At 37.9% G+C, this 23,317-nt stretch overlaps 1 protein-coding gene across 3 annotated transcripts in view; it reads right to left on the bottom strand.

Annotated features, from left to right (window-relative positions):
- Positions 1 to 23,317, bottom strand: part of GBE1 (1,4-alpha-glucan branching enzyme 1) — a 169,677-nt gene that overhangs the window by 126,926 nt on the left and 19,434 nt on the right. For all 3 annotated transcript variants that reach the window (XM_035315354.1, XM_035315355.1, XM_035315356.1), the window contains exon 2: positions 5,206 to 5,375. In XM_035315354.1, coding sequence (XP_035171245.1) covers positions 5,206 to 5,375 — 170 coding nt within the window. The remainder of the gene's footprint in view (positions 1 to 5,205; positions 5,376 to 23,317) is intronic.

Here is a 23,317-nt window from a genome sequence, read left to right as displayed (position 1 = left end):
TGAAATAATCAACTTCAGTACTTTTTATGAGAAAAAGGAACTATTGTGGACACCCCATAAGACATCCTTAAATACAAGAGCTCATATACAAAATCTGAGCCCCCAAATAAATCTTATTCCAACACAGAAGACATCTTGAATAGCCTAGTACTTTTAGTTTCTAAGTCACTTTGATGACTGAATCTTGCAAAAAAACCTACTTCAGGGAAACAAAGCACCAAACTTTTTCTTGCTCAGAACTCCACCCTTGGTTATACCATGAACTAAGCTTTCCTCTAAAAAGAAAGGTAGAGCCACGACACCTTGTATACTACTATTTGTTATAAAAATACAATTTACTTGCAATATTTCCAGGTAAGACATAAATTAAATGACTTTTTGTTCCACATCTCTGGCTTTTATTTTCATGTTGACAAGTATATTGCCATGCAGCTCTGAGGCTCAAGAGTTAACTTAGACACCAAGCTGATCTCTGAGACTAACACTCCTCTTTCATCTCACAAAGGGAAGGAGCACTTCTTGCTTATTGACCAAATCATTCAGCTGTTCCAATATGGAACTGGTACAGCAGTGCAATATTGTAACTACGAAGTGTCTTTTCAAAAGTAAAAACACTTTATAAACTGAAATTGAATTCTCAAGTGCAAAACACTCCTAAAACAGTTGCACTTCTACACACCACGTTTTGACTAAGGGAAGGTGCTCAGTAAAAATACAGACTACCAAGCATTCACACAGCTTCCTTGAGAAAAAAATACCAGTCAAATAGCAGCTCCGACTAGGGGCATTGCAATCCCACAACATACCTGGAAATTCATTTGCATGGAACATGAAATCAGAAGACTAAAACAGAACGTAACTGGAGTGATTCTCTACAGACACTACAGGTTACACAGAGTGGCCAATTACATCTTTCTTTCTACATTGCCTTATTTTGAACAGCTCAAGAGCAGGGCCATTAGCATAATCTGCTTAAAAGTCATTAAACAAACTCAAATAATGACATTAAAATGAATGTCATTACTTCCCAGATACACTATCTCCCTGGATATTAATAGCAGCTTACACTTCAGTGTTGCCTTCAGTCATCTGCAGCCACAGAAGTATAACACTTTGTCTTTACTCGTGAAATCTAGGTATTGCTCTACAAAAAACTTGGATAAAAGTACTAAGAAATTTAGTATTACATCATCATAGTATTTAGATTTCACTTTGATGAAAGTTGAAGTCTGAAAACAAATCTTTCTAAGATACTGGAAGTTTCTAGTCTCACCTTTCAGATATCCAAATTATGAGGACTGGTGGCTGAAGCTTTGCCTTCTTCACTCTGAAGAAAACCTGCCAGAGTTTAAATAAGAAAATGGCTAACCTTCCCCCCCAAAAAGCAGCCAGCCCCCCTCTCCAGACCCAGTAAAAGTCTTCTCCACTAGTGCAGAAAAAAGGCAGAAAACAGAACAAATATTCCAGGATGATCAAATTTTTAGATTTAAATGTTAGCTGTGAGTGAGGAACGTGAAGAAAGTGAACTAAAAAACAGAAGCCATAAATCCGACTATATTATAATCAAAGACTGACTTCTGAATTAGCATATATATATATACACACACACACACACTTACTCTTTGAAGCTATTTAAAACCAGTAACTTCGTAAATTTTGATTAAAATAATGTTTGCAGAAAACAGACTGAGACATTGCATGGCCAAGTACAACTTTGAGTATTCCAATTCCCCAAATAAATTCCACGGGTTACACTCAAAACTTGCACTTCAGTGACTTATTTGGAAATAGTTGATTGTAAAGTAGCAATAAATTGCCAGCAGTCAACAAGTTCCTCAGCAATACAGCATGCAAATAAACTACCGAGTGTTACTACAGAGATTTAAGGTAGCTATAACACTGATACTGCGTCTATATCAGAAATTCAGCTGACTAATTGCCTCACACACTTCATTTATTGAGATGCAAGAAGTACTGATTGACAAACCAATGTTTTAAAATGTTCATTTAATACTTTTCAGACAGAGTAAAAACAACATACCTGACTACTAACAGGTGTAGTGTCTTGATCTCCGGTTAGGAAATTTTAAAGAGCAGACAAAAAGGAGTTCCGTAAATATTGGCATTTTCTTGAATTTATGTTTTTCATTCTCCAACCCAAATACAGATTTGTATGCTATTCTTTTTTTTTTTTCTTTTTTTTCCAGAAGAAACAATGATACTAAAAACTATCTTATAATGAAGTTCATTCATTACAAGTGCCTCAGGAGATAGCAAAAAGACACCACCACCCATAATTTGGGGTGAAAGATCTTAATGTCAAAGCTTTTATTGCCTATTATGAGGCATAAGAATAATTCAAAAGAGTGTAAAGCCTCAGTGTTACAAATGTATGTAATAAACAAGTTATTCATGTTTATCTTAATAAAGCTATTATCAACTGTGCTTATGAACTATCAACTTAAAATTCAATCAGAATTCATAATTAAGTTCTCTGTAACACAGCCTGCACCTGCCATTATCATTTTCACTAGTTTTTGATCCTCAAACATCATTATCTTATCAGATTAAGTAGCAGCATTTAGTATTTTGTGTTTTTCCCCTCCTCTTTCAACCAAGCACCTAAAAGAAACTCATAATATACCAGATTAAGTAAATGACTGAGAAAACACTGCTATCCATCTATCCACAACAGAACTAAAAACATAGCATGAATTAACTTTTTAATATTATATACCATTATATTTCAGTTTAAAACTGAACAGCTGCTGTCATTTCAAGTTTGACATTTCCTTCCTTGTAACATTTCAACCCCCTCCTTCCCCCAGTGGCTGAATTAGTTCTCTCCTTATAAACCTGAGCTTTTTTTTTTAAAAAAAAATCTTATTAAAAGTAATCCTGATATTCAATTTAAATATGATATGATCATAAATTTAGTTTGAGACTTTAACCTGTTCAAAAACTTAAAGAAAGGTTAAAGGGATTCAATTTTAATTAAACGCATCTGTAGCAACCTGATTCTAAATCTTAGGATTTTGCAACCCAATTTCTCATCAGAATATTATTAAAGCACATATGAATTGAATGACAATCTTCCATTCCTCTAGGCTTTCTGAGTACATTATCTTCCCCTTTGGGAATGAATACTTTACTATGACTGACGACGAATATTATATATAGGACAAATGCAGTTTTTTCCACATTAAAATGAATTTTTATTCTTTTGACTTCTTACTACCGCATTTCATTAACATCTAGATAAAACTATTCTAAGGTCTTAGTCTTAACTTTCTTCTTCATGTGATGTATAGCATGAAATACTTTTAAATGATGTAGTAGTGTGGTTTTTTTTGTTTGTTTGATTGCTTTTCTAAAGAAAATCATCTCAGTTTTTAGCTATCATTCTGGTATACAGGTACTTGCCTCCAACCTCCACTCCAAGCCAAAATAAGTTATATCCTCTTTGTAAATCTTAGGCATTAATTTCATTAAAAATCTGTTCTTAAGATAGCTAACCAGTAAGTTATATATTTAAAACAAATGCATTTAATCTTGAATTGTTTCAAGTAATATAACCTAAAGGCTATTATACCCATCACATAAAAGAATCTTGAGGTGTAGATGATGGGATGGTATTGCAGATAGTAGAGATGGGGAAAGGAAAAATTTTCTATGTTTATACACATAAAGCTTAGCATTTAAAACACCCTCCTCTAGCTGTCTTGCAGCCAGTACTGATATCTAGCACCACTGTAATCTAGGCACCGTAATCTAACTATATTCATGATTCCTTAACGAGTTTCAGAATCACAGTATGTATCTGACTCCTATATTACAATTCAAGTACTACATAAGCCTATTTTACCATTCCAACTAAAAGACAAGGAGTATTTGAAGGAAAGCTACCTTGTCATTCTCTAGGTTAAATTGTATCAAACAGGACATAGCAGAAAGTAGCATTGTACTAACTTTTTTGTTAGTCTTTTGCATATTTTTTTCTAAAAATAATTGTTGTCTACATACTCATGTTACTACACTGAATAGGTGTCATGGACCCTCAGATCAAGTTCTTAGAAGAAAAAAATAAAAATCCTGGCAATTAAAACAGATGCAGTTTGAGTGATGCCTGGTAACTAAATCATAATTTGAATATTTAACTGTTTCTTTTGGTTATTCTGTTTATAAGTGTCTCTAGACTATGGAAAAAACAGTACTAACACCTAGTGCTATGAATCATTAAAAATATTAATGGATCTGAAAGAAAAAAAACAGTAATCCATTTCTGTGCAACTGCACACATTTTACAGAAGCTTAACCATAGTACTTTAAAAAGAACCACTACATACTACAGCTAATAGCATATATAAAGAGTCTTGCCATTTTAAATTTATATGAGCACACGGAACTAAGAGAAAGTGGAATTAGTATTGCAGGATTTAAGAACAAAAATGCATTTGACTTGCATGCAGGAGTTTGGGAATCATGACTCACTTGAGTGTAGCTAGTCTTCTGAGGAATGATGAAATTGCTATTTTTGTCTCAAGTTTTAAGTAAGTGGAATCGATGTCTCTTAAATTCTCAGACCATGCAATACAGTTCCTTCACTGTAATGCTGCCACCTTCCTGTTCTGCCAACAACATTCTTTCCTCTTCCCTCAAAAGGGAACACCACCTACTTTTTCATGACTGTGTTCATTTATGATTTTAGGTTACCATTTTCCTGCAGGATTTTTCTAGACTCTCATGATTAGTGGGAATCACGAAGGGCCTTGGGCCTTACACAACACTGCTGGTAGACAAGTCAAAAAAGATAAATCAAGTTACTCCACTGTTATTTTTTCCTTCCCTGCATATAGTTTCATAGGAGCCTAACAGTGAACCTTCAGGAAGAACCTCAGGTAGTTTAGACACATTCAACCTGAAGCTGCAGCATGATCAGGCTAGGGCTTTTAGAGAAGTCATCACTTTATGGGTATAAAAATAGATGCACATAATACTGACCATACAATAGAAACACACATGTTCTTAGGTTATTGCAATATGGATTAAAAGATTATTAAAGTTACTAAATGTCATTACACCAGCAACACATAACATACATTTTTATTATTAGAATTTTATCATTGCTACAATGTTATCTAAGTGAAAGGATATCGATCTAAAAACATAGTGCAGGAAAGAGGCAATACTTCTAAAAATACTTACTGAAGTCACCTGTGAGGAACACTGCTTCTGCTCCTGGTGCCCACTCTTTGCAATATATTCCACCATCCACAAACTGGTTAACTCCAAAGGTTTTGTAACTTTTTGAAAATTTATCAAGACCACCTTCATTTTCCTCAATGCTCTTCAAGCGGTTGTAAAACAGAGCATACCTTTCAAAGAAAATAAATACATTTTTAGAAAGCTTAGAAAGTGTCTTTCTTACATTAAAAAATGCAAGGGCATAAAGACCACACTGAGACGCTGTCACACTGTGTCCCATGACTACAGTATTGGATTAATCACTCTACAGAAATAGAAAATAAAACAAATGTAATTTTTCCAGGGTTGCAACACAGAACAGAGTCGCAATTTTCACATCTGTATTTTCTCTACACGAACTCTTCATACTTCAAGACTGCAAATCCTGATTGGCAGTCCAAAATCATAGCATTATTAAGCAACATGAGAACTTCACATTCTGAGCAGCATTGCACTTTTTTTTGTCTGTCTTATTAATGCTGGGCAAGGGCCTCACAGGGAGAATTGTACAGTTCTGGTACATCTATCACAGCCAGTTTTAACAGACAATCTCAGGACACTGAAAAGCTTGTAATGCAACATATAGCAAGTACGGAGGAAATAATCTGGCACTTGCAGAAAGTAGTTCCCTAAACAATCTCTCTAGAAAGACCATCAGCAAGATTAAGCAGTCCCCTGCCACTGGAACTAGTTGGAGAAAAAAGATTACTACTTTATGGATGTAATTATTTGGTATTGTACTCTACAATAACAGTCCCTATTAGGACTAGAAATGCCATAAACCTCTAATGTAAAAATCTGCTAGCAACAGGTCTTAGTTTTTTGTTGGACTTTGCCATGTTTTCTCCAAGGAGTTCCCAAAAATTCAGAAACATATATCAGGCACACATTGTACATAGAAGACTGTCAACTTCTCTTCCTGAAGTGTAAGCTATTTTTGTGAAGAATGGCTAAAATGCTTCAGTTTAAAATATTATTAAAGCTACCTGCACGGTTATTTTATCTGCAAATTAGAAGTGTACCCATGTTCTCCAAAAATGGAAAGGAGGGTTCTGAAATGTATAAAAACTATAAAGAATCTGGGCAAAAATAACTTGTCTGCCTCATTACATTTACTATATTTTGAAAAACTATAAACAAACAGTAAAGAAGCAAACAGCATTATGGTATTATACTCCACTGGTTTAAAACAACAACAAAAAAGAAAAGTAATCTACTTGAAATGTTAGGACTTGTACACTGCTCTCAGGCTTGTTTTAAAGGTTTGTTTCAGAACTGGCCGTCATTAGTTCAAAGTAGAGGATTAAAATGTCAATTTACTGGTTAAAGTGAAATAGGATAACATTAATTTTGAGTACTTTGACTACTTTCAAGGTTAATCTCCCAGTAGGTTTGTATTACAAAGACTGATGTTCACCTTTAAAAGCAGCAAGATTCGAAAAATGCCTCAGGATACACTATAGCAAAAATATGTTAACATTTTTGCCCATCTACCTGCACCATTCATTTAAAAGTCAATTTCCATTTGTAGCACTTGAGGGAGAATATTTGGCCAGATTTCCAAATAAGTGTCTTACCTATACATATATATATATATATATTTATATATATACACATACTCACAAACTTGATTGACAAACTTTAACCAACTGCAATTGTAGAAAAAATTATATAAATAAAATGAAGAGTTAAATACAAAAGTGCAAGTCAAAACATCCTCAAAAGTTCATCATATGGCATTTGGTAAAGGAAAAACTACAGAATCACAGAATCATCTAGGTTGGAAGAGACCTCCAAGATCACCGAGTCCAACCTCTGACCTAACACTAAACCATATCCCTAAGCTCTACATCTAAACGTCTTTTAAAGACCTCCAGGGATGGTGACTCAACCACTTCCCTGGGCAGCCTATTCCAGTGACTAACAACCTGTTCAGTAAAGAAGTTCTTCCTAATACCCAACCTAAACCTCCCCTGGTGCAACTTTAGCCCATTCCCCCTCGTCCTGTCACCAGGCACGTGGGAGAATAGACCAACCCCCACCTCGCTAAATTACTCCATTACTGAATGATTCTTGTTAAAAAGGGAATTTATTTTGATTTATTTAGCTTTGTGGTTTTTTGTTTTTTTGTTTTTGTTGTGGATTGACTTCAAGTTATTCTTTAAAATATACTAATTATATTATAGAAGAGCATAGTGCTTGTGACAGAGCAAGTTAATTCAGACATTAGTGCTGCATCTTCATTAGAGAAATCATGAATATTGAAACAACTAGTGACCTCCATATTTGCTTTAAGTGACATTCTAGGAAGTATTGTTTTAATTTTGTTAAACATCTGAAGTGATCAAATATAGAATCATGATTTGCTTGAAGTTCATGAAAGCCACCAGCTCTTAAAATGGATCAATTACTTGTGTTGTGAACTATTCTAAAAAACTCATCTCCAGACACGAAATATAACTGGCCACAAAACAAAGTTATCTTCCCTTGAAGGTCCTGCAAAACAGAACAGAAGTGTAGTTCTATATCCTGCTTCTGCTTTAAAGAAGAGCATTCAGTTAAGTGCATGCTTATAATCCAGGTGTGGGAAACTTTAAGACTGTATGAAAGCAAGACTTTAATTTCTACGTCACTGAAACATTCACCTCCCTGGGCAACCTGTTTCAATGCCCAACTACTCTTTCTGAGAAGAAATGCCTCCTGATTTCCAACCTGAATCTCCCCTGGTACAACTTGAGGCCATTCCCTCTAGTCCTATCACTAGTTATCTGTGAGAAGAGGCCGACCCCGAGCTCCCCACACCCTCCTTTCAGGCAGTTGCAGGGAGCAATAACGTCTGCCCTGAACCTCCTCTTCCCCAGACCAAACACCCCCAGTTCCCTCAGCCTCTCCTCACAGGACTTGTGCTCCAGGCCCTTCACCAGCTTCGTCGCCCTTCTCTGGGCACGCTCCAGGGCCTCGATGTCCTTTTGCAGTGAGAGGCCCAAAGCTGAACACAGTACTCACGGTGCAGCCTCACCAGAGCTGAGTACAGGGGGATGATCACCTCCCTGGTCCTGGACTAGATGACCTTGGAGGTCTTTTCCAACATCAATGATCTTATGATCTTCCAAACTGAAACCTCAGAATCACACAGGGAAAATGACAGGAAAGTTCTTGTTTGAGCAATTCCAAAGGCTTATTATGCACTAATAGCATACAATCATTTAAAAAAAAAAAAAAAAAAAAAAAAAAAAAAGGTAGACTGTCACATTTAGCAATTCCTTGTGAGCATTGGAAGTTGCCATATTCAGTGACATACAGCTACATAAATAGTCATACAGACTATAACCAAACTGGTCACATGGGACAATTCAAAGGTGAGAATCTTGCAGATCTGTGGACATACAGAGAGAATTAACAGGAACAGCTTGAGCTAGAAGCCAGGACTAAAGGCCGTTCTGCCCTCCTACCTTCAAAGCCTGCCATTGCTCATTAAACTGTGAAAAGTCTTTTCAGATTTCTCTACTTCCCAATATTCAAGTTGGCACTGAAGAAACATTACAAGGTTAAAAGCCATACCCAGATATGTTTTGAAAAGTACAGCTTACCTTAGTGACAAAAAAAAAAGCATACAGTAACAAGAAGATCCACAGACTTTCAGGGAACTGGTCATGTCTACGTGGAAGATGACATACATTGGGTCCCTTCCTCCGGGGACATGCATGACACAAAACACACCCGACAAGTACGGCTGATAGAGTAGGACTCCTCCGGGTACTTTTCTTGCTCTAGGAATTCTTATGAAAAAGCAAGCTCGTGTGCTGAGAAGGGCTCCAAGGACCATACCAGGGGGCCTTTGCAATTCAAATCCCGTATCCTTTCAGCTCAGCTGCACTTACAGACCAATGTTTTTTGAAGACCAAATACCAATGTTAGGTGTTTTCTTCAGACTTACTGGAGTAAAGAAACTTCAGTCATGGCATTTCTTCAAGCACATAAACATCCAACTTGAAACAATACACTTAGTAACAGACTAGCAAGCATCCTTGCACCCCCCTCCTTTTGTATTTCATAGTGAAATATTGAAAATCATTAAAAACTGACCCTGTTTCAAATTATGTTTTTGTTATATTAATAGTTTGTAACATAGAATTGCTTTGAATCCCATGCTTTATACACAACCCTATTTAGAACTGTATGATGAGAGTGTAGAAATTGGCTGACTTTCCACAGAGGCAGAATTAAAACATCAAATATGACATCATACAATAGCTATCCAGAAGGTGGGTAACTTGCCAAAAAATAAGCTTCACAACAGTGAAGGAGTAAAAGACTGTATAACTCAGTAGTCATTTTAGGGTGGTTACATTTCAGATGAGCAGCTATTCCTCATACTTCTACCACCTAAAAAAGAAAAAATTCAAATATTTTGTCTTTTAAGTATTTAGAGACCTAAAACTTATGTAATGAAAGTATACAGATACTACAGAAAGGTCAGTAAAAGAGATGTGTTTTTCAGTGCTATGCAAAGCTAAACAGTTCTTAGTCAAAGGAATAGGGTTCTATTTATCTGATAACCACGATGGGCAAAACCCACCTGATGTGCAAAAACCCACCAACACACTTCCTATCATCACTGACTTCATTCAACTAACTGATTCCACTAAAAATGAAAGAAAGGTGTTAAAAATTGGTAGTTTCACTGCAGGGTTTAAAAAAATAAAAAAAGTTAGCTTCCCTCTTCTCCACAGACTTAAATGCCTTAGTGAAATAAGACTTCTGGCACAAAGTTAAAGTCTAATGGCAAGTCAGAATACTGAATTAAGTCCCCACATAAAGCCTTCAGATATTTATTTTTCAAAGCAATAAGTAGTATTAACTTCTTCCTGGACACCTTGTAAGGTGTCAGAAAAAGGTAGTATAGTATTTTAAACCTTTGTATTTATCCAAATAAGCTTTAGTTTCTTAGGCATCACAGCAATCTAAACAGAAACAAATATAACCAAAAAGGCCTTGGCAGCATACAAAATACCCTCCTTTAATCAGTATGGTGCTGCACTCTAAGATGGCTGCCAAATTTCAGAACATTTCTATGCCCCTTTTCACACTTTTTTTTTTTTTTTTTTTTTGGAAAATCACAGTTATTGCAGTTTATAGAAGAGTCAATCAGCTTATTTTAAGACCTGTGGTGTCAACACTAACATTAATCATTTTAGTCCCTCTTCTGCTTATGATGTTCATTTTAGTAGCTATTCATCTTTTAGATTTTTGTCTACACTAGCTTTTGTGCCATAATTTATTTCCTCAATATTGGCCCAATATTAATGCTAATTTATTCAAAACATGAAAGCAAATAGGAGAGGCTTTGATAATGATATCTGGCGTCCATATGGAAAGCCCAGTTCTGCAGACACCAAAGGGAAAGGATATGAAAGAAAGTGTCCAGTAAGGTATTCTCTGTAGCCAAATCCTCCCATTTCTCAATAAATAGAAACATTTGCAGGAATGTCAGTGTTAAAAATAAAGCTAGAGTCAATGTAGGTATTGGAAGGAATGAAAGATCAGAAGCAGAAAATGTAAAATGTAAGTTTTTATTGTTCCGTTGTTTTTCTCCCCTCATTTAAACAACAAACCTTAAGAAAAACTGTTTGGATGTTTTGAGATACCACTTATCCTATTTATCAGTTTGCTCCTGAAGCCTCCAAGGGGAACACCAGGTCTTATTTATCAAGTTTCTACTCTCCTCCACCACAGGAAAAGCTGTATCAGCATTACAGTAAAACTGGCCACAGAAAAGCGAAGAGTGCCTAGGTCATCAAATCCCCTCCTGTACCATCAATTATGTACCAAGAGCAATGCCATTCAGAATAACTGAGATTTCGCAGCAGTGTTACAAAACTGGCTTGCCCGCCCCCCCCCCCTTGCTATGAATGGAAAAGTGGTAGAGAACCATGCTGACATGCAAGCATCTTCCCAACATGCCCATGCAGCAGCTCTGCAACCATCAGCCTCTGCAACAGCATTACGTTGACCTCAAGCTCTCTCGCAGTTTTCCCAGACACAGTACCAAGGGCTGGATAACAGGGATCTGCTGATTTCTCTCTAGACTTCTTTTATATTTTAAGGGTAGGCTTTTTGGGGGTTAGGGCTTTGCTTCTCAAGCATTAGATTTTCTTACAAAAGAGTACAAACCATCACACCCATGGAGTGGTGGTGAGATTGCATGCTGTGTTCAGAATTACTGAATGAAGCTCACAGTGACAGTGTGGGAAGACTGGGGCCAGTGGTGGACAATGAAGAACCGGGTAATGTCAAACCTGTATTGACCTCCTGAAGTGGACAGACATGCCTAACCATCAAAGGTTCCCTGATTTGTTACAGGTAGAGATCTAGTTACTCTATTCCAGATCATTTGCAGGATCCACTCTAACTTATGATCCCTGTGGACAACTGAAAGGACAAAAGACTGCAACAAAGAAAAATCCCAATTGGTTAAAGTGTGCTGCATCCACACTGACAATATATATAATGCTAGGTACAGATTATTCCTCATACTACAGAGAGGTAAACTCCCTCTTAAAGTCCTTGAAGACTTACTTTTCTACAATAATATATTATTTACATAAAGCCATACTTGAAAAACTGGCAAATAAGGAATAGAAGAAATGCTGATTTTAGTTCTGATAGACTACTTCTACGGGAACATGAGAAAGGATTAACAGCTGGTTTTGATTTATGTATCAAGAGGCTCAGGAGCTGCAGATCCCCTCCTGTTATCACAGACATCCCATCCTTTAGAGATAGATGTCCAAAGTCTTGCAATATTGTCACCAACTAGCAGTGACAGGTATCATTTAAGTGCCTACACTGAAAATATAAGCAGCAACAGCTTCTTTTTGGAATTGGGAAAAAAACGCTTGATAGCTACATAAGAAGAGAAGCTCTGCACCTGCAGATGCGATGTTAACACTTGGGTCATAATGTTCCACACCAAAGCAGCTCTTAACACTACGGGTCTATTCAAAAAGTGGCCAGCAGCAGCAGTAAAATTCACTCGGAGAACTATGCGGTAAGAACAGACTCCAGTCTGGTCTGCCACAACTCCCTGGGCAACTAGTTGAATTCAACAAGCAATGTATTATGGCATTTCATGAAGCCTGTCTATAAAACAAGTATTCCTGCCTCCAAATTTGATCTGGTACATCCACGCAGAGCCATGCAGTCCAGGCTTAGCAGATCAGGGGATCACAAGATCTTCGATCCACTGCAGTCCAGAGCGACAGACCTCTTTAACCCCCATTTGTAAACCACGCTACTGGTAATTGCCATCTCATGAAGCACAGTTATGAGGTCTCTGTACCCACTTGCTTTTCCCAGAAAGCCGAAGTAGTACAATTTAATACTTTCCATGTACATGCCTGAGGAACATGTGGGAATACGAGAAGGACAATCATGAAACAATCATCACTACTTCACTTCCTGCTGTGACCCTTACTGCTTCATAGTAGAAAAAAGGAAACAAAAACAAAGTGGAAGCTAGAAGCATAGATACAATACCTCTGAATACTTCAAAATAAAGAACACATGGCCATTCAGAGATTCCTTTTTCTAATATTGCTGATACTGATATGAAGATGTAGTTACAAATGCTTTCACCAACACCAAAGCCAATGCAGTGAGTCACTGCTCTGCATACCAAGGCCCTGCATTTAGTTTTCTCCTTTACTCTGCAGTTTGTACACTGTACTCATTCAGTTGCCTATAAGGGGACAGATCGAAGGAAGACAGGAGTAGGATGAAGTTCTTCCCAAAGAAGACTTCTGCAGTCCAACAAATCAAATGCACCAGAACTAGAATTAAGTGGCAGAAGCAAATTCTTGTTCGTAACTGTTTCTTTAACTAGTCACTAGTGAAAGGTTACCAAAACAAAAGCCCTTCATTTCATTTTGTTCTTTCTCCGCCTCCTTTACTCACCTTTCCTTCATTTAAGGACAGTATGAATCTCAGGTAGGTACTACTATTTCAGAACACTAGAACTACTGCATTGTAACCTCAATCAGCTTTAGTTTTAGACAACTGACCTGCACTTACCGCATAGAAAGATTAAATGAATTTTTTATAAGTTTAAATATGTTTAAATAGATTAACCAACATTTGAACAGCATGTAACCTTTCAAGTGTTAGAATTCCAAGAGAATGTTTTAAAAGTGTAGGACACCAACGAGTGATGTTTACAGAGAGACAGGAAGTCTGACATTTCATTTTGTTTTTCTGTGGGTTAAAAGCAAAGATTTTATATGTTTCTGAAGTCATTATCATTGTCTGTGGGTGGCTAAATCAGAACATCCCAGAGGCTCTAGCTGCACTATTAGAATTCTTCACTACACAAGTACTTTGCCTCTTTATCCCAGGAGAGAGGCAATCTAACACCTATTTCATCCTTAGCTGAAAACTAAGTATTCTGCAGACTGTCTGAAGATATTAAGTTCATATTAGGTGTACTACAGTTAACTGTTATTCAAATAATTTGGATATACAGTTATTGCAGTAAGAAGCTTACAGAGTTAAATCATTTGTTGCAATTCCTACCATTTAGGAAATGCTCAAAATTCAAGGTATGGTCTAGCTTGAATAAGTTTCCCTTGCTACTTGCCACTAAAAATACCGTAGAGAAGAGAACAAAAAATACAAGAAAGCCAGAATTTTCAAAAGCAGCTTTTCTAGTTGTTCTCTACTCTGAAGATAACAAACACCAACATGCAAATTTTCATTTCTTGCTTTCCAACAGAGGAGGCACCTTCTCTCTCTCTGTTTCCGGTGTTCACAAAAAGTTTCCTTACAGCTTACTCAAGTGAACAGAGTGAGGGGAAAACATTCGGCAGTGTCTGCTGCTGCTGGAGTCATCAGACATAATGGCTTTTTGATTAGCTACATCCAAAAATCTCCCTCAAGAATATAGGTAAATGCAGTAGACTGTCTTTACTGCTTTTTCTACTAGAATAAATCTGTAATACAGAAGCTTCATGGGAAATGGAAGTGGAAGAAAACAGGAAATGCAATGCAATTGTATCAACAATTCCTTAACTCACTAGTTACAGTTCCAAGGACCCTTCCATGGTGAGCAAAGGGATGTAAAATCCCAACTCCCTCTGAATGTCCCATTACTTCAGCATGAAGAGAGCACAGCTTTGTCCCAAACTAAACACAGTAACTTAAAAAAAAAAAAAAAAACGATCTAGGAAATATTTGCTTGGGGATAATTAATGAGTAATCACTTGTTCTATTGGAAGTACACAGGACACTAACAGGAGTTACTAATTAAGCATCAGCTTTTCCAAAATAAGAGTGGTGGTGTGCAATTTGAGCCTTACCAACAATATGTAGTCTACTATTTCTGAAAACAAAACTGTGAGAAAATAAAGAGTATCCACAGAGTTTTTCTTGACATCCTACCAGCAGCTGCTATTTTTGTCAGAAGTGAAGACTAATAAGCTAGAAATATATTAAAGACAAAATATATCTCAGTAGTGTTTTAGCAAAAAGATTATTTGGCAACTAAAGTTTTGGCACAATGCCTTCTGCACAATACCAAGGACTAGAAGTAACCCTCTTCCCCTCTGTACACACTAAGATAATTTAGTGATGTCACCAGCATTTGACAGCTGCAACGTCTTGCCATCAGCCACACAATGAATATATATCGTCTTTGATTCAGAACCAAACACAAGAGTGATTACAAGATGCATCGAGTGCAAACTTAATGCAACCAGTTGGTAATAATTGCCCCACTAGCTTATCTAAACCAATCTACTTCTAAAACCCCTTCCCCACAATATTTAGATGTTCTCTTACCCCCATCCTCATATGTTTGTTTATCTTTCAACCCCTTCAGTTTTATTAGATACACCCAGACACACCTCACAGGATAAATGAATCTAATTACTGATTTTTAAAAGGAGCAAAAGGTAGTTTCTTTCCATCTGAATTCTAGAGAACTAGTTAGACATCAATTCTAGCAAGAGAGGAAAAGAGAGAAGTGCATACGTACTTGAGTATTAACACTTGCTACAAGAAAGCTATTCAATCTCTTCATCTTTTATCCTCTATAGCTATAAAAGGTATATAGTTACTTTAAAACAAACAAACAAACAAAAAAAAAAACTGAAAGACACCCCAAAAAACAAAGCTACTTCCAAGATACTAAGCTATTACAACTTTCTGGAGCACTACAGCTATGTATATTCTGCATACGCCAAAGCTCCCAAAACAGCTTTACTGGCACAACAGAACAATTTTAAGAAGCATTTGATAATTGCTATCTTAAGGCTCTATATTTTACGCTTTTCTCTTTGTATGTAAAGCAACAAATTTACCAGTAGCATGCTTTTTGTTCTACACATCTAAATATTTGTCAGATAAACAAATTTAGATATCAAATTTTTTCATTTAATAGTCATTGTCTCACTATCTCTGATAAATAGCCTTAATTATCCATAAATTATACACTGAAACCCCTTCTTTTAGATGTAATAATTGGATATCATCCTAACAGAGAAGCAAAAGCAATTTGAGGCAGTTCTTTTCAAATTAACATAACTACAGAGAAACTCCATCATATCTGAGCAGAAGCTGCAGAAATATAAAGAGACAGATTTCTTTCTAGAAATCGGTAGACTAAGACTGTGTTAGCTCATGTTTCATATTACACAAGAGAAAATAAACTGAAAGGTCAGTTGAACAGTTACAGCATTGCCCTTTTCCAAGGTAATCAGCAGAGCATGTAGCAGAGACGTGAACACAAGCGTGACTGGAAAGACAGTAGCTGATGAAGAGGCACGCTGCCACAGGACGTGGGACAAAATGCTGCTCCCAACGCCAGCTGAGGAGCATGGCACTCTGCAGGACTTACTTCACTAACTCTGATTTATTGCTTTAATTTCAAATTAGTGTTCCTGTTAACCATTCAGGTTTTCATATTGCCAAAACACACTAGAAGAAGGAATACTGAACATTAATCACATCCCCAGGTAAGCTACAGAAAAAAACAGCATTATTAATTTGTTTGTAATAGGGACACAACACAGTCAAAAATTCATCCATCTGGTTTACTGATGCATTTTTGCTTTAAGCACCCAAAATGTTGTTCTTCAGCCCTGTTTACCTGCACACTGTAGGGCAGAGCTCGTCTTCATCCTCACCTTGCCCATCAAAGTTTATTTTCCTCTCAGAAGAATGTATTTATTGGTGGAAAGCTCCAAAATGTTTCTTACAAATCACATTAACATATGCTTAAACCCTCCTTAAGTTAGAGACAACTCAAACATTTTATTTACTAGAATTATTCCTAATGAAGCTGTAAGCGAGAGTGTATCAATTCCCATTTTATCCCACTGACAGCTATTTCTAAAAGACTTTCTTTGTATTAATAGGTATCTAGGTCTTGTTAAGGGGAGAGGGATAAAGTCTGCAATTCCCACAGCACTAGCACTAAGTTGGAATCAAAACAGAAGCTAAAAGCAGTAGCTACAGCAAAGGTTTCAGAAGATAATATAGGAATTTATAATGAATTTAAGATACGCTTTTTGGTGGGCAAGTGATATTGCTTCATGAAGGTCTTAACCAACCTGCAAGTGTCAGGCAGTGCTATTTCTAATGCAATTATTTGCCTGGTAGGGATCAGCCCACATGCCTCCTATGGGTTTTAAAAGCTCTGCACATCGTGACAAGATAGTCTGGATTTCAATGACTATTCCATTTCATCTTAGCTGTTTAAAAAAAAGCTGTTTTCAATGTATTTTATTTTTTACTAGCTTACCACAGCAGTAAACATAAGAAGCCATCTGTTTCTTCTCAAATTTGGATTTTTAAGTGTGCTGCATCAATTTGGGTTCCACATTCTTTGGAATGCCGCAAGTAATCTTAGTTGGCATAAGTGAAGCTCAATGCAATACTAAATGATTTATCCTCCTAAATAACCCCCAAGAAGTTAAGAATCAAAAGTTTTAGTTATCTACCAAAATTTTTGCCTACCAAGTTTATGTCAGAAGTCACTCCTGATTATTTCAAAATTTCAAATCAAACATTGGATATTTGTCATTACATTAGCCTCCCAACCCATTTTAGAAGGCACATCATTCAACAAAAAAATCTGAATTTTGTACCTGAAAACTCTCTGCAGCTGCTCTAGCTACAGCATAATTGTTGATTTTCATAAATTTTACTTCATTTCCTATTAATATCTGTTCCAAAAATTAAAGAGTCTTGACTTAATGGATCAGATCAATGGCTTACATGCTCAAGTAGTTTACTATCTGAAAGTTAAGTCAAAAAGTTAAACAAAAGTCTTCTCATTCCCTGATAACCATAAAGCAAACAAAAAACCTCACTACAGAGCTGCTTCTCTGTCAAACATCAGATTAAGTAGATTTAAATAGATAGCCAGAGGCTGTCAAAAAGCTGGCTAGAAGAGAGGTACCCACAGCAATCACCGAGTTCTATACTACAGCAAACCTTGCTCCCTGGCAACAGTTTTCTCTCTTATCTAGCATAAGCATAAACCTACAGTACTCCACTCTAATTTAATAAACCTTTAAACTCTATTATTTTGGCCTCAATTTCAAGATGTGCATGTATATCAACTAAATAAGTATTCTCTTTTCCTCTCACAAGCACAAATATACCCCCAAGGTAGGTCTTCTTCCTAACCTTTAAGTTATTTATCACCCACTTTTAGATTACCTCTCTCTATTTTAATGCTATAAAGAAAACTTCACAAAGCTCCAGGAAAGAAACACGTGTATGTTATTTTACATATAAAGAAGAGAAAAACAAGCATTAAGTGTGGATTGGGAAGGAAGGTATACCTTTGCTTTTCTGGCTGACTGCCGAGGCGGTTCGATCAGTCTTCACTGGCTGGATCAATAAGTCTTTTCTATTTAGGCTCAGTGGCGCTATAGCACAATTCATATTGATTGCAGATTCAACTTACCAAGTGAGCCTGGTCTGCTAGATGGGTTCCCTGTAATGCCAATGAAGAATAGCAGCCCGTTGAGAATAGAGTTTAAGGAAGAAAATGTTTCCTCCAGTGACTATAGACCAAGATCCTAGAGGGATTTGGAGCTGGAGAGGAGGAACAACCCAGAGCTACTTTACCTGCTAAATAATTGGAGCAGCCTTAGGCACCTAGGCAGAAGTGTCATGCTGTCTTCACGGCACAAGCTTGCCTAAGTGTAATTCTTAACTGCCTTCATTGTTGGCAGGACCAAGCAGGAAAGCCAAGCACTCAACTCACTGTACAGTCTGCAGTGCAAAATGCTTGTAATTTAGTATCAATAAACTAGAAGTATAATTAGAATTCGGGTACTTAAGAAACATCTTGGGACTAGTCCCAGGTAATCAAGCCTATTCCCAAGGAAGACGAGCAATCAAGAAGCATGTATGCAACTATTCACAGCAACAACCAACAACACAAAGACTTACTTTATTCACAGCCAAGCATTTTCAAAGTGCGCTCTATAAAGTTCTTCCAAACTTCGGTAAGAAGGAGCACAAAGCTGAGAAATACCGGTCATTAACCGGTTTGTACCATCGTTTCAGGAACAGCTGTATGAATGTCAAATTCACAGAGGTTATCATACCAAATATTTGAGCCTCCTAAGAAAACAGAGGAATTCAAGTTTTATGGACTCTGTCTGTTCTTCTGAAACACTAAGATACTGTATCTCCTTGACATAACAGTCTTTTATCGGAATGAAGCTACACAAATTGCTGCATGTCAGGAATCTGTTAAGGGCTTCGTAACTGCAGAATGAGCACTACCCAGCAGCTGTTGGATTCCTCTCACCCACATACCATTTTCACAGGATTGGAGCTCAGAAGGACACATGACAGTTTCCAAGACATCTGCCTTCTGAAGGGATCGTGGCTGTATTTGAAGTTAGCAGGGACAGCCCGCTAATCATAGAAGTCACTGTTGCTTTGCAGTCTCCAAGCACATGTCAGTCTCTTGTCTGTAATTCAACCTGTCTGTCACTGCACTACAAAGCTTATGGTCCAAGTTCTGACTGGTAAAGAAAGCTGTAAACAAGAGGCAGGGGAGAACAACAACTAATACTGCACCACTACTCAGTACTCACAAATCTACCCGAAACATGACTCAAGCCTCCATAAGACACTGAAGCTCACACCAGAGTTTTACGCAGCTGAAGCAGTGAGGTAGCTGGGACACACAGAAGGTTGCTTGCAGCTATCAGGGGGTGCAGAAAAATAAAGAAACCTCACACCCCCACACCAACCCCCTTGGAGAACCTGGTATTAGCAGGGTCAGTCTTCTTGATATGCTGCACACTTAAACACGGCCATGGTCTTGCTTTTTGACAAAGCTACTGAGAAAGCTTCCAAGATCTTGGAAGTATTGATATTTGTCTAATGCTAGGAGTTAAGAAACAAAAGACAAGCAAGCTGTCTACCAGGTGGAGAAAGCCTATTTTTACAGTTCCTTATTTATCTCAACTGCTTAAGGCTCTATACGTACCATCTAAAGCAAGTACTAAAGTTAGAGAAGCCTTTCATATCAAATTTTGACAGAAGCTTTATTTACCCAGAACGCCTTGTATCAAAAATTCATATTTTTAACTTTATCCATCTGAAGCAAACGCTTAAACACAAAGGTTGAGCAACACAGTAACAGACTACAGGTTTAACAGGACTTCTTCCTTTTCATTAATTTACCATCCTACGACATTCCTATGGCTACTTAGTATGATTTTTTTCCCTCTTTGTGGAGAAATTTAGAGGATTCACAACTTTTCAAGCAGTGTATTTTAACGTACCTGTCTATCCTTGAGATACAAAACAGAAAAAAGCAGCGCACTATACTCTTGATGTTAGTATACACACAATTATTTAAGTATTTGCATCAGGTGCTTAAACATCTCTTCCTTCCGCCCTCCCCCACCCACAACAGGTAGACCTGAACATTAAAGTCTCTTTTTTGGAACTAAGCCTAGGAAAACACCACTGGCTCCAATTCTCAGGCTGGAGAGCTGCCAAAGCAAAGCCTAGAAACAGAAGCCAGGGGGATGCCAAGTTAGCCCCAGAGCTTCAGCCAGCACAGCCTCCTTACCCCCAGTCAGCTCAGCATGCAGCAGCAGCAGGGAAGAGCCATGAACCTACAGCTTTGACTAGCTTTTCAATTTATCAGGAACCTCACCTCTTCATTTAATAGCTATCTACCCAGACCAAAGCTCATAAAGACTTCTGAGGCATGGAATATTGTTAGGTATGTAAAGAATTAACGTGTGACTTTTCCCATAACAATATATTTGTTATATTTGAGTAGCTGGGGTACTTATTCCGTAAGTACATCTGTAAAACTCCTCCAAAATTCCATTCTTCGATCCTCTTCCTCCTCTCCTGAGGAGCCTCACCTGCTGATTACTTTCTGCAAGGCCACACACACGTTAGCATCCATAGATCTAGGCGGCTATCCTTTCCCTCCTAACACTTAGGATTTAGGCACTGCCAGTTGGAACTTTTTCAGTTCATCATAAATCTTTCATCTTGTACCAGTTTCATGTAAAATACATGCAGAATTGAGAGAGGAGGTACCAACTAGAGAGGAGAAAAGAAGTTTGCCTTAGGAACAGAGCCTGGGAGAGGCTGCAGGATCTGTCCTTGCAGGTCTGAGACCCAAGCGGACAAAAGCCTCAACTCAATATTGACCTGCTTCTCAGCAAGATGCTGGGACACTGAACATCCCAGGGTCCCTGCCAACCAGAATTACTCTAAGAATATTTACTACTTGACACCGATTTAAGCTAGCCAGTTTCACACAACAAAGAATGTGGCAAGATAAAGGAATAACAATGCAGATAATGACAGAAATACAACTGCTGTGAGTGCCAAAACACTCTAATATATCTTCGGTTACCAGCCACCACATACACCTCTGCTAAGCTTGCATTCATTATCTGCGTACATAAATACACTTACAAAGAAAAAGGGATGTCACATTGCTAAAACAGACAAAAAATACAACTGAAACAACCCAGCTCCCACCCTGAAAGAAGTTCTGCTGTTGTGGTAGGCATTGTTTCTCCTCCTCAAATGCCTTATTAGCACAATTACCATGCGATTTAAAATTGGTTCAAGTACAGTGGTTCACTGAAGCATGTCCAATGAACTTTTACATCACTATTACCTTAAGGAAGCGTTACTACAATTACAGTAACCACATGTTCACAGGGAATTGTGATACTTGGTTATTTCCATTCTAATTTCTTGTAATTTCTATGTAAATTTATGATATACACTGTACACATGCGCACATATATGCACACATGAAATTTACACACACACACTTACATAGAGAGTATTGCTCCAAAGCATTCTGGAAACAAGAAGGGATTTACTATTGACAAAAATTTCCAGAGTTTTCACCACCAAAATATAAAACTCCTTAGAAGTAGAGGCATTATGGATGCAAGACTGTATTCATACTGTATATCGCCCAATACTAAAAATTTTTCTTCTTCTTTCTTTAACCTTTTAACCAAACGTTCCTGGTGCAATTTCCAAGTCTTTCCTCCTGGACAGCTAACTCAAGAGGGATGCATATTCCTGAGTACTCTGCACCAGAGGGGGGTGAGCCCTCAGGAAAGGTAATGTGAATACATCTCCGTCCTGAGCTGAAAGACAGAGCTGCTGTTCATCAACACGATGCCTCTATGAGGCCAAGGGGAACCCTAATTTTCCGTATCACCCAAATCCACAGGAGTGTGAAGCCACCACACGATGCTCAGCGTCTCGCCTTGCATACCTTCCTGCTACCCACTGGCAATAACCCACCTGACTGCTGCTGTCGGTCTCATTTATGCCAACGGAGGGGTTCTGCAGGCAAGCCTAGGCCAACACACGAGCCGTACAAACACCTTACCCACCTTTCAGATAGCTTCAGTATGTTTAAACAAAGTGCACCAGCCCTATTCTGTCATGCTGAACTCCTTCGTGGAAAACTTCCGCTGCTGATTTCTTCAGGATTTTTAAAGGGACTGGTCTCTATGCTAAATTTGCAAGACACACACAGCGCTCTTTGTTGCTTTTGAAAAGGTACCCAAATCCATTTGGGATAGTTGTTAAGAAGGACATGGAGATGCTCGAGCGAGTCCAGAGAAGGGCAACGAAGCTGGTGAAGGGTCTGGAGAGCAAGGCTTACGAGGAGCGGCTGAGGGAGCTGGGACTGTTTATCCTGGAGAAGAGGAGGCTCAGGGGTGACCTTATCGCACTCTACAAGTACCTGAAGGGAGGCTGTAGCAAGGTGGGGGTTGGTCTATTCTCCCACGTGCCTGGTGACAGGACGAGGGGGAATGGGCTAAAGTTACACCAGGGGAGGTTTAGGTTGGATATTAGGAAGAACTTCTTTACTGAAAGGGTTGTTAGTCACTGGAATAGGCTGCCCAGGGAAGTGGTTGAGTCACCATTCCTGGAGGTCTTTAAAAGACATTTAGATGTAGAGCTTAGGGATATGGTTTAGTGTAAGACTTGTTAGTGTAAGGTCAGAGGTTGGACTCGGTGATCTTGGAGGTCTCTTCCAAACTAGACTATTCTGTGATTCTGTTGTGTTTAGCACATCTTTCTTCCTTTACAGGTCTCCCTTAAAACAAATTAACATAATTCTGCATTGCTAGGGAGGGACTACTGTGGCATGGTTAGTAGAACTACTTTAATGCCCAACATGCCTTACACAGTAAAGGGCTCTGAATGTTTACATTACTCTAGTTCTCTTGAAGGAAGCCTGGGTTTTTATATTCCATTAAATTATTCTAAGGAAAAAAACTGGTAATTCTCACATTTTTCTGAGCTAAGCACTTAGTGCATTTTCTTTCAAAAAGTGCTTGCTAAATGATATATATTTTTTAATCATTAAGTAAACAGGGTATCCGTAGGTGCACCATTTGACTAAGTTTAAACACCTTAGTTTAGAAAGTCCCAACGTGCCATCCCACTGCGTTATGTTACATGATACAGTTACTTGGCTACAGGGAAAAGCTCCGAGCACAAGACCAGCAGACAGACAGAAGAACCACATGGA

Source organism: Oxyura jamaicensis, chromosome 1 (genome assembly GCF_011077185.1).
Source record: "Oxyura jamaicensis isolate SHBP4307 breed ruddy duck chromosome 1, BPBGC_Ojam_1.0, whole genome shotgun sequence".
Lineage (NCBI taxonomy): Eukaryota > Metazoa > Chordata > Aves > Anseriformes > Anatidae > Oxyura > Oxyura jamaicensis.
This window is presented reverse-complemented; position numbering and strand designations above follow the sequence as displayed.